A 12,134-nucleotide genomic window follows, 5' to 3' on the forward strand; every position below is an offset into this window, starting at 1 on the left:
TTTTTTGCCTAGCATTAGCCTTTGCAGAAAGGCTAATAAAATTAAATGATCTTTTTTCATTATCTCTTGTTTTTCTTGCTCTTGTCCTCATTCTATACTTTTTTCTGCTCTACAAGCAGAATTACCTGCAGGACCGATGAGAAAAATGCATGAATAGTCTCTTGGACAATGCTTACCATTGTACATACTAAAAAAACCCAATACATCATTTGTTTTTACTCACTCACACTGACCTCATCTTTATCACCACCATCAGCTGGTCATCCAACATGGTGACCTGTAAGACGCCACCATATGCTGTTCTCTCAAGCCAAACTGTGAAGCTGACAGTGGATTCGGTGGAGCGCCGCGCCCCTATGCAGTTCACCTACAACCAAGACCCGATCATCAACAACATCCAGCCCTCACGCTCCTTTGTGAGGTTAGAGTTTAGTTTATTAAGATCCCCATTGGCCCCTGCGATAGCTGTAGATACTCTTCCTAGGCTCTGACGAACTTTTCAACAAAAAACCTTTTTCATTTCTAAAACAGTCATTCAAATGATTCATAATGAATTCTGATATCATTTATAGCCATATCTGTGTGATGGCCAGAGTTGAACTGCTTACTACATATTTAAGCCCATTTCTTTAAAAAAAAAAAAAAAAAAAAAGTTGGGACGCAATGATTTACAAATCTCATAAATCCATATTTTATTCACAGTAGGGCATAGAAAATATTTCAGCTGTTTAAGCTTTTACTATCTCACAAAAAATATTAGCTCACTTTGAATTCGAGGGCAGCAACATGTCTTAAAAAGGTTGCAATGGGAGCAACAAAAGGCTGGAAATGTAAGTGGTGCTAAAAAGAAACAACTGCAGTTGTCAGTTTTATTCATATAGCTTAAAATCACAACAACAGTCACCTCAAGGGGCTTTGTATTGTAAGATAAATACTCTATAGTAATACAATACAATAATTTGGCATCTAATTAGGTCTGTTGGCAATAGGTCATTATCATAATTGGGTATAAAAGAGCATCTTAGAGCTTGGAAGAGTTTCTTAGAAGTGTAGACGGGCAGAGTTTCACCCATCTGCAAAATACTACACCTTCAATTGTGATAAGTGATGCAGTGGTGTCGCTGCATGGGCTCAGGAACACTTACAGAAAACACTGTCTGTGAACAAAGTTCACCATCACATCTGCAAATGCAGATTAAAAGTGATAGCGACACAGTGATACAGAGAAGAAGCCATATATGAACATGATCCAGAAAGGCTGCTATCTTAGGCCAAAGCTCATTTAAAATGGACTGAGGCAAAGTGAAAAAAAAATTCTGTGGTCACATGAATCAAAATTTCAAATTCCTTTTGGAAACATGGGCCAGACCAAGAGGATTGTTATAATTCCTCAGTTTAAATGCCTGATGGTTAACTGGAGCAGCTGCCTACTGAATTGGCAGCATGCACATCTGGTAAGGCACCAACCAATGCTGAAAGGTATATACAGGTTTTAGAGCAATTCATGCTCCCATTTAGACAATGTTTTTTTCAGGGAACATCTTGCTTATTTCAGCAAGACAACAGTAAAATGTATACTGCATCTATTTGAACAGTATGGCTTCATAGCAGAAGAGTATGGGTATTGAAACAGTCTACCTGCAGTCCAAACCCTTCCCCTACTGAAAACATTTGGAGAATTAATAAAACAAAAAGTACAACAAAGAAAACACAGGACAGCTAGAATCCTCAATCTGACAGAAATGGTAAAACATTCCTTTCACGTTTTCTCCTTTTCTATCTTCTATTGTGAATAAAATATGTTTGAGATTTGTAAATCAGTGCATCCTGTTATTATTTAAATTTTACCGAGCATCCCACCTTTTTTTGTAAGTGGAATTGTATTTATTTTGGATATCAGTTTGCAGTCTCAGCAAATTTCCTCTGAATATAAGCTGAGACATATATTTCTTGACCCAAGATGAAGTACGAAAGAGTGAGTTGGCGTTTCGACTGCCGATTAATGCTTTAGTTTTTACAGCAGTAGGAAATGAGTGGGAGGTGATGAGTGGCTAAACTGCTAACGCTAACAGCTGGTCACTCCCTGTAGGATTCTACTGTTTCCCCTTCTGATGCTAATGCTAATATCCTTTCTCTCCCACCTCACTGCAGCGGAGGCTGCACAGTGTCGGCTCATGGTTTTTTCCTCAAGTCCGGCCTTCAACCCATGATGCTTGTCTCCATTGGTCAGAATACTGAGACCTTCCATGTGGTAAGTACAATTCGGATTTTAAACATTAAAATGAGAAATCCATTAATTGTATTACAAAGTTAAAAAGTGTGTTCACGAGCTTTACACAGTAAGTTTATGTTGGATGGAACTCGTACTGTGGAAGTTGCACGACTGCAGAAACTGGCATTGATATCAGCAGTTGGGATGGGAGTTTATTTTAAATCCTGTTGTCAGTGAATCTATATTTAAGTAGATGAAGAAATGCAAGTTTGAAATTTGGTTTTCCACTGGTTTGAAAAATACAGTCTAGAGATGATGATACTTTGGAGATGGCCACGTCTCCTTCCTTGTTTTTGTACATCAGTTCAAACGTCAATTCAACATAATAGAAAAAAGCCACTGTTTAAAGCTCTGTGGTTTTTTCAAAAAATCCTGAAAATGTAAACATGAATATGTCATGTAAACCTTTTGGTTCCTAATTTACATTTCTGAGTTTAGGTCTTGAGGCTTCTCATATCCTGGGCCGCATTAAATCACATGATGAACAGCAGCAGGCGAAATGGAGAAAAATAAACATTCCAGTGCCTCACTATCACATGCATGGTATTGCCATTATGCATACCCACGCTTCCACAAACCTCTTAGAAGAAAAAAAGATTTCTCCACAATAGTAAAAAGTTAAAGTTTCAGACAGACATGAGAAGAAAGGAAATGGAAAATCCACAGTCTGATCTGCAGGATCCAGCTGTAACCTCTGACTCACGCACAGTAGCAGAAGCAAAGCCTTTAGGATGCTCTGGCTCACCTCACCTCCGTCAGGTTTTATTCCACTTATTGCACGAAAGTGATACGCACACACATACACGACCACACACGCACCACTTTACAGTGAAAGCCTGGAGGTGTTTTAAATTATACAACCTGACACACACACATGGCTTTCACCACGCTGTCTGTGGCCCTTTAAAATCGCTAAAATTGATGTAGCTCAATTATAAAAGCCTTAAGAAGTTGTTAAATGTATATAAAATGTCATCCAGGTCATAAGTCAAAGGCAAGGGACTGGTTTGAGTTACAGTGACATTTCTACTGACTAATCCGGCCCATTAGACTCTTGATAAATGACATTTTATAGCTCATATATTATATCACCTGAACAAGAGGATCATATTTGAACAGAGGGAAGCTGTACAATGTAATCATTAAGGTTAAATGCACTTTTTTTTTCTACCAGTCCACATGGCCTTAGTGTTATACTTCCTACATTTGAGAGTATTTGAGGGTCTGCCTGGGTCCAAGTAAATGTCATCATCAGAAAGTGAAATGTGGCTATCCACTTACCCTCTACATTGTTGTGACTGCTCTGACCCATGCAGACATTACGCTATCCATGCATTATGCTACAGGTTATTAAAATGACTTTGTCCACAATGTGTGCAGCTGAGATTATATAATTTCATTTAGGACATCTCCCCGAAGTGCCAGTGCAGTTACACTGTGGTTCACTGCAAAATGACATTCAAACTATTTCACATTGTAAGTCAGAGTGTTTTTATGGATGATATTACTGAATGGGATGGACAGTTTTGCTTCACTTCCCAGCAAAAAGATGAAGATCTTCAATGTAAAGCACAGGCGAGAGAAAGGGGAAAAAAACTTCTTGGCGAGTGTTTTGCTGTCTTAGCAAAGTTTTCATGTTGCAGCCAGAATAATTTAGTCCTGTCTGAAGTAACAGTGCTGACCGCATAAACTACCCAGCATGGTTTCCGACGATGTGAACTTACTGATCCTCTGATCCACTCTCATAGTGCACTTGGATAACAGTCTCACGGCTTGGGTTTCATTGCAGTTGCTGTTAAAATGATACCATTTTTTCTCCTTTAAGAGAGAAAGTAAATTAAGTAAGTTTAACCTCTTCTTGTCCTGCCAGCTGAAACTAAACAAACTGTTGCTCTTACTTTCCTGTAACTTTGCATATTCGGTTGGGAAATGGTTCTAGCAAATGTTCTTTGAGACTAAACGTGGTGCGTTTTTCTGGTGATTCAAAACAAACAAACAGGTCCTTTCACACAGGGAACGTGTGCCCTGTCTCTTTGTGTGTTGTTTGCTTTACGGAGGCGGTTTAAGGGCAAGAAGTGTAATGATGTTATCTGTTATCCTGAAATGCTCCTGCAGGTTCAGTCGGGAGATAATAATAAGCTTGGTAAATACACACGAATACCTGAACAAAACACCTACTCTAATGGAATAAGACCTCCATGTCAAATCTTAGTGGCAGAATATCCTTTTATCTGTCTTTGTTTTTCTGTCACACTCTCAAAAACACACACGCACACACACAGTCTGCACTGTCTCATCTTTCATTTTCCCTTTCTCTGGTCATTGACCTGCGTTCAGGTCATCACTTGATGGGTCTCAAGGGAGCTCAGGCTTCATTACACACCAACAGCATGAGCAGATGCAACTCTGAAATTAGCCTGATGATCCAAAATTACTAGTTCCTATTCCTACTTCATCCATCAAGTAGACGGACCTCCCAGTGTAGCTGTTATCACTGCGTATTTTGTTGGCGAACTTCCACTGAGTTCCTCTGAGAGACAGTAGGTTTTTTCTTGTTTTTTTTAATTCCTTTATTATTTTTCTTTCTTCGTTAGTGTTTCTCTAGCATCCAGTATGAGAAAAAAAGACGATCTGTCCACTTCACGTGCCAAGATTTGCCTACTTCGTGTTATTTTGCCTTTTGAGTTACACTGACATTCTCTGTTCTCTTGTCGCCACATTGCTTTGCTTTTTTAATTTTCTACCCTGTGTGAACAGTTAGCAGGGGTGTAGATTTTTGACTGACCAGTGGGTGATGCCACATCTCTGTTTAGTTAATTAAATCACGTTTTACTTCACGTGCACATCAAAAAACAAACATTGCTGAATTACAGTTTTGAAAAATGAAGTCATCAGTTTCAGTTTGTAGCAATCTGTTACAGCCAAATGTGACTGCTGTAATTTCATCTGTAGTTTTATGGGATGTGTTGGGCCATTTTGCTTTTTAAAGGGTTTTTTTTATGTGTCACCTGGTCCCACGGTAATGGAAGCTTATATGCGGTTAGTCATGGTTTAGTTCACTTTAAAGGTATTAACACATTTTGTGACAGTGTGTGTGTCTAAGATGACTGAAGGCATGTTTAAGTGAACCTTCGACCTCAGAGATTATCGTTCATTTTGAACCGGAATAACAGACCAAAGAATAGCAAAGACGAATTTCAGGCTTTCCTGGAAAGGGCAAGAGAAAGCATGAAGTGAAATGCTTGTATAAAAAGGGCTATTATTACTAATGATTTAGGAAGGGATCATGCCCCATAGGGCTCCAGCTGTCGCCTGTTAAATTCTTTCCAGTAAACGGGATGGGTTAAGCCTTAGCCCAGGAAAGGACAGTATAAGTGTCTCATTGTAAGTCTCATTGTGTCTCTTTGCACGGATCTTTCACAAATGGACAACACAGAAGTTTCTATCGCCAAGAGTAATGTGAGCTGGCGTGTCATGGCTCTAGAACTGTGTTCATGTGATCAGCTTAGTGTCCGAGAAGCTGTTAAAGAATGAAAACCTGCCATCCAATCAGATGAGATCTTCAGCCCTGAGATCTTCACACTAAAACAGGTTGTAGAAAAAAAACCAAGACCTACTGAGAAACCAACAGCAGAGATTTAGGGGTCTCAGCTAGAGCCAGAGCATAAAAAAACAGCCAGTGTTGACTTGATATCTGGCCTTTAGATCTCCAGTAAAGCCCAGTCTCAGCCAATCTCAGCTTTCCCACAAACATCAAAGAGATTTCTTTTATGCTCCATCGTGAAAAGCTAGCATGGTCACAAAGTCAAAGGAGGCTACATATACACACAAAAAAAACAGCAAAATGTCATCTGTGAATTTTCACATTGCTCCTAACACAAAGCTCGGGGAGTGGAGTTCATGATGCCAGGACTGCTTTGCTGTACTGCACCATCACAGATAGTTTGGTTTAACTGGAGGCTTCACCGCAGCCAGACACCTGTTGCCTGAATTCACAGATTGGCTTGTTTCGTGTCAGATGCCTCTTCCTATCTCATCCTGGAGGAAATAATCCTTCCAGCTGACACCTGAATGCCTCACAGAGTTTCTTTACTTTCCCATGGCCCCCCACAGCTGGTAGGTGTCTGAAAGTATTTATTCCTGTTAGACCTGCGCTGTGGCTAAAATACGAGGCCGTAAGATAAAAGTGGTACCAGCCATTTATCAAGAAAAAACAGTTGTTGTCAACAATGAACAGGTAATTAATGCCAGATATGTCAATCTGTGGGTTAAAACATATCAAACAGTTCCAAAACCTGATTTTGAGGATTTCAATTAAACTTATGTTTATTTGATAACCCATAAAGTACTCTTGCAAAGAGTTCATTATATTATAGATAAACATATTTAATGTAGTGTAGTCCAGCTCAGCAACTGAAAAGAAATAAGTAAGAGCATATATAAAAAGACAGAGTGTCTTAGGGGTGCAAAATGCATTATATAAAAGGCAAAATGAGAAATAATAAAACTGACACTAAAAAGCCGAGCAAAGATGCAGCTGAAGTGAAGTCTTTAAACCCAAAGTGTATGACCGCACAACGCAGTGTGGTAGGAAGCAGCTCCGGTATAAATCACTCTTGATGTGACAAGCACTTTTGTACGTGGGAGCTCCGTTATGACTTGGCTTTTTCACAGGCTGTTACACTAATGATCCTTCGGGGACAGCAGAGGTTTTTGGGATCGCTGGTTCTCTCATCACCCCACAGTAAACCTCTTGGCTCACTTGCTGTCCAGCTTGCCCAGCAATTGTATTCACAGCTGCTCCCAACTTAAAGCCCGTCACCTTCTCTCCTTAAATAAGAGGAGACATCAACCAAACAATGAATCTGACTGCAGTTTCCACTAATTCACAGGATATTTTTCCTTTCACTGCACCCATGGGAGGCAAGGAGGAGGGGGTTTGCCCTTCGTCCTATTCTGTCTGCTCCTTATTGATATGTAAACGAGAGAGGTGCATTGGATTGCTTTTGTTATGAGACCTGGGAGCTACCCTCACACACTAACACACACTTTGTTTGCTTTTTGTGTTTTGATTGTGTTTGTGCACTGTATGTCTGCGTTTAAGCATTTGCAGATGAACATTTCCTCTGCATGTGTTCGTATGTGTCCATTTGGGCGACTCACCAGGGAATCAGATTGGCAAATGTGTGAGGAAGTTTCAGCCACACTTCAACAATACTGCTGTTCCTGCAGTCAGAGCACCTCTCCAGGGAGGCAGATATCAGTCAGTATGTTAGAAGTCAGATTTCAGCCAGTCTGCCAAGTGATTTTGCATATAATAAACTATACTGACTCCATAATACATTGTTTCCCAACTGGTCTAACCCCATGAAAAACGCTGGTTCTTTATTCTCAAGTCATAGTCTTAAGAATTCAGATCTCCCATTGTGAAGAAAATACACTGAAAATATTAAAGCGTAAAGGGGCCTATTCTATAGTTCTTCTGATTATTTGCTCCTTGAGAACAAATGATTTGAATAGCGGGTGCATGGCGATTTCTTTGCCCACACCCATGGAGATGATTGCTCTCACTGATAGATAAAAAAACCCACAAAACGTGAAGAGCAGTGAGCCGCTGCGTCCGTGCACGCCACCATCTTGGAGCCAAGATCATTAGAGATAAGAAAAAACAGTCCACACAGGGAGTGAGTCACTCATCTCACATTGCGTTGAAGATGACGGTTTGTCACTAGCAGTTATTCCAGGTTCCAGTTGCATAGATAACCCTCTAACATATGTACTACCAGGTGATATGCTAATCACCAGTATCCTGCTCTCATTGGCAGTTGCTTCAATTGTGTTTGCCTTAAAGTTTAAAAAGAAAAAATCTCCGGACCTGTCTATTTCACATCACCATTGTTTTTTCACACGTAATAATTTCAGATTGCAAAATATCATTGACATTCTATGGCTCTGCATTGCTACGTTACTGCCAGACACAGACAGAAATAAAGTAAAATGATAATAGGTCCCATTTAAAGTGCACTTGGAGCTGGTTCAGGTTTCCCTGTTGCTTACAGTATAGGGAACCCAGCCTACTGTTTATTAACTGGGAGCCACTGAAATAATTGTGAACTGTTTGCAGTATTCATTTAAGGTTTTAGTCCAGTATTCTCACACAGAGACTCAAAATTACTAGCAGCTGGCTGGCTGTTGGTTAGGTGCAGAGAAGACCAGGGGTGAGGTGTCTATCCATACAATCATCCAATCCAGCCTCTGGCACTTATTCAAATCAGCCAGTCAGCAGTCTTCATCTGTCTCAAGCAACACAAACACACACTTTGGAGGATGGAGTGAAAAAGACACACACACCCTAGCTCTAATGGGAGGAGCCAAACATATAAACAACATGGCACATGATCCATTATCATAAGACTGTGCATCTGCAAGCTGCTTTGCAACCCATCTCATGCTGATTTAATCAGCTCTATTCTATGCTGTTGCTGCTCTCCTCATCTCATTCAGTCAGAAAAGCATGGCAGTCGTGGAACAGACGTGTGCTGCTGAATTTTAGTCTTCATTTGGCTGTTGTGGTCTACCTGTTCTTTGTTATGCTATTACTCAGTGATTATTCAATGATTATTGACATGTCTCTTTAAGTGTCACATAACTGGCATTCAAGGCTGAAAATACAAAGGATGTTAAATATGCTTCTTTGTTTTTCAGGGGGAAAAAATTGCACTATTGCTTTAGAGCAGCTGAAAACCATGCGTGGCATATCCTACCCATTTTGGCCCTGGACACTGTCACAAGAGAGATTCTTTATTTCAAGAGTTTCACTTCCTGAATAAATAGAAGTTAAAAATCTCCATGGTGCTTCTCTGTGTCCCTAAAGAACTCCATTAAATGACAGTAAAGACTCACAAAAACATCCGTGTGCCTGCACAGCAGGTGTTTTTCCACCTCCCACTCCTGCTCTCAAGGACACATCTACTTTTGTAACCCAGAAGATAAACACAGTCTATCATTACCAGAGAGCAAATATCAACATTGATCTTTCAGCACACAGACAAGCAAATATGGTTTGTTCTGTGAGCACCTACATGGAAGCATATAATGCCATCACACTTTCTAACAGCTTTCTGTCACTTGCATGGGTATTTGCTTTGTGTAATGGCTAAACCCTTTCTTTTATTCTCTAAGCTTGACCTCTGTACCGGAGTCTGGACATAAACCTAAATCCAGTGTTGTCTCCTTTAGTCCAAAAAATAAAACAGCATGGTTACAGGGAGAAGATAAGTTAGCAAATCATTGTGTAATCATTAGCTTAAATGTGAAGGCATGTGAAAAACTTTCAGATTAGTATTGCAATTGCAGTGATATGTACAGAAACCAACATGCAGATGTTCAGCATAGTAGTAGGTTAGTGCTGACCTCTGTCGTACTGCCTTTGCAGTGGATTTCCCTTACGTGAGTCTGTGGTACTCTAACATTTCATGTTTCCCTTATATAAGCACACCGTGCAACATCATATGGATATACAAAGACACAAAGTCCAGCTTTAGACCTTAAGTCAACCACATCGTGTTTAAATCTCTGCCTGGAGATGTCAGCCTCAGTGTCTCAATCCCTGTTGGATACCTTTATTAATGTTAAACAACATGAAACTCTGCCACACCTCAAAGGGCTGTTTTCTATTTTCCAAGCTGTCTGTCTCTCACTGGGGGCCTTAGCGAGCACAAAAGCTGTGAGGCCTATGTGGGTGGAATCCAACAAAGGATAAAACTCTGTTGTGCCCCTAGGCTACACGTGTAAACACAGCAGTGGCTGAAAGCAGGCACAGTCCCGTGTAATGTGTTGAGTGTAAGAGAAGCTCCCGAATGAAGAATTATTACATCGTTGCTCTACAGAGTGACTGAATCAAGAGCTTAACCCAGTGCCAAGTATCAAGAGTAGTTGAAGAGTTGCATGTGTGCAGATGTGTGTCTGTAATTTTAAAGACTGGGTCAGAGAGGTGCCAAAAATCAATTTGTTGTGGTTTTTTAATGGTTGCTGCTCTTTATGTATCATTAAAGGTTAAGCTTAGAGCGAGCAGTCAAGAAAGGGAGTTGGTTTTATGCAGTTTGGACTATTTTTGAATGGCCCTTTTTTTCTTTTTTACACTGTTTTAAGTCACAACAACAAGCTGAGAATAGATTTCCATAAATCTAAATTGGATCATTTGAATGGTTCTTCTGTAGTCAGATACAGAGAAAAGAAATAGTACATAAATCTGGACAAAGTAAGATATATTTTGATATAGTGTCTACAAATAACTTGGATTCCTTTATTTGTGAACATGTGTCTCTGATCACCCAGACATTATTATCTTAATTCCTTGCAACCTTACATCAGAGCTTGTAAGCTTCTTAATAAAAGAAACACCCTGGAGTTTAACAAGGAAAGTGTTTTTTCCCCAGAGTACCTGAGTAGTTTGCTATGGTTTTGGTTTTGTTCTGTTTTTTCAATGAACTAAAATGATCTTGAAAGGTGTCTGCATTTCCACAGTGGTCTAATGCATTTTTATCTGTCTATTGTCCCACCTGTCTTTCCACCAGAGCTGTGTGTATGGTGAAAATCAGACTTCCATCCAGTGCACAACACCCTCTCTGGTCAAACTGGGCATGCAGCCGCCGGTCATCACCAGGGTGTCATTTGTCCTGGACGGCTATTCAACTAAACAGTTGGATATGATCTATGTGGAAGACCCGCTATTCCAGGACCCTAAGCTCACTTCTAAGGACAACAAGAGCATAGTGGAGCTCAAAGTGAGGAGATTTGCACAATAAACCAACTTTTAACATTATGAACTTTCAATGCAGTGTTCAGTGAAAAATGACCCGGCTACAGTCCATAGCTAAGAAAATCTCTTCCTATGTGCTGCAACAAATTTCAGTTTCAAGTTCAAGAAATGCTTTGCTCACTTGACAAGAGCAAGACAAAGGTGCAGAAGAAAAATAGAACAAAAACAGAAGAAATCATTAGTGTTTGTATTCTATTCTGTATTGTTAAGTTCACAAGTTAGATTGACAAGTTTGAGACAGGTGGAAGTTCACACCCCATAGTTCCTGCGCTTTACCTTCCAGTGCTCACACGCATTCACACGTAAAGCCCCCCATGGTCCAGGTCAAGTGGGGAAGGAAACAATACTGAAAGAAAAACAGGATGCAGAGTCAGTTTCCCATCATTTCCATCCTCCACACCAACATCCCCATCCCTCCTCCACTGTTATACCTCTCTGTGCATGCTCTCTATTGACTTGCATTGTTGTTGCTGCTGAGGGCAAAGCTTTTGACATATTAATGCTGCTTTTTGAACACCACAGTCCCCCGAGTCTGTTGTAGGAACACAATGAAATACATATTTCTCCCCTTGTCCCTTTTTTTAATGTTGTTGATGGATTACGGCAGCTGTGCTGAACTTCTTGCATGGGACCCTGGCTGTTTTCTTTTTTTCTTTTCTTCTTCTTCTTTCACTTTTTTCCCAGACATGACCTTGCCCCTGATGCTAAATCCACCAACACCCCAACATATATCCCCCGTTCAGCCCAGACAAACCTCCCATTTTTACCCACGGGGAGGTGGTACCAGTCATTGCACCGAAACAGGCCGCATTTAACGCCATCTGATAACCCTACTTCGCAGTGGCCTCAATGAAAGAGGCAGATGCTGGGCTCATTTAGCACCATCTGATAACTGTAACCTCAAATGGCTGCAAATAACAGCCAAATAAAGGAATATTTACCTTTGACTGACAGCACTAGTGTGAAGCATGTGAAGGAACCGGGCTGTTGGCTTTGGCTCGTGGCCAGGCTCTTATCACTATCCTGATCACTTCTAATTTT

General features: G+C 40.4%; 1 protein-coding gene across 2 annotated transcripts in view; it reads left to right on the top strand.

Moving 5' to 3' along the window:
* Nucleotides 1-12,134, top strand: part of met (MET proto-oncogene, receptor tyrosine kinase) — a 75,385-nt gene that overhangs the window by 43,921 nt on the left and 19,330 nt on the right. For both annotated transcript variants that reach the window (XM_084934259.1, XM_084934260.1), the window contains 3 exons: nt 257-421; nt 2,152-2,251; nt 10,849-11,058. In XM_084934259.1, coding sequence (XP_084790385.1) covers nt 257-421; nt 2,152-2,251; nt 10,849-11,058 — 475 coding nt within the window. The remainder of the gene's footprint in view (nt 1-256; nt 422-2,151; nt 2,252-10,848; nt 11,059-12,134) is intronic.

Source organism: Perissodus microlepis, chromosome 7, assembly GCF_051167445.1.
Source record: "Perissodus microlepis isolate ML-2025 ecotype Zambia chromosome 7, ASM5116744v1, whole genome shotgun sequence".
NCBI lineage: Eukaryota > Metazoa > Chordata > Actinopteri > Cichliformes > Cichlidae > Perissodus > Perissodus microlepis.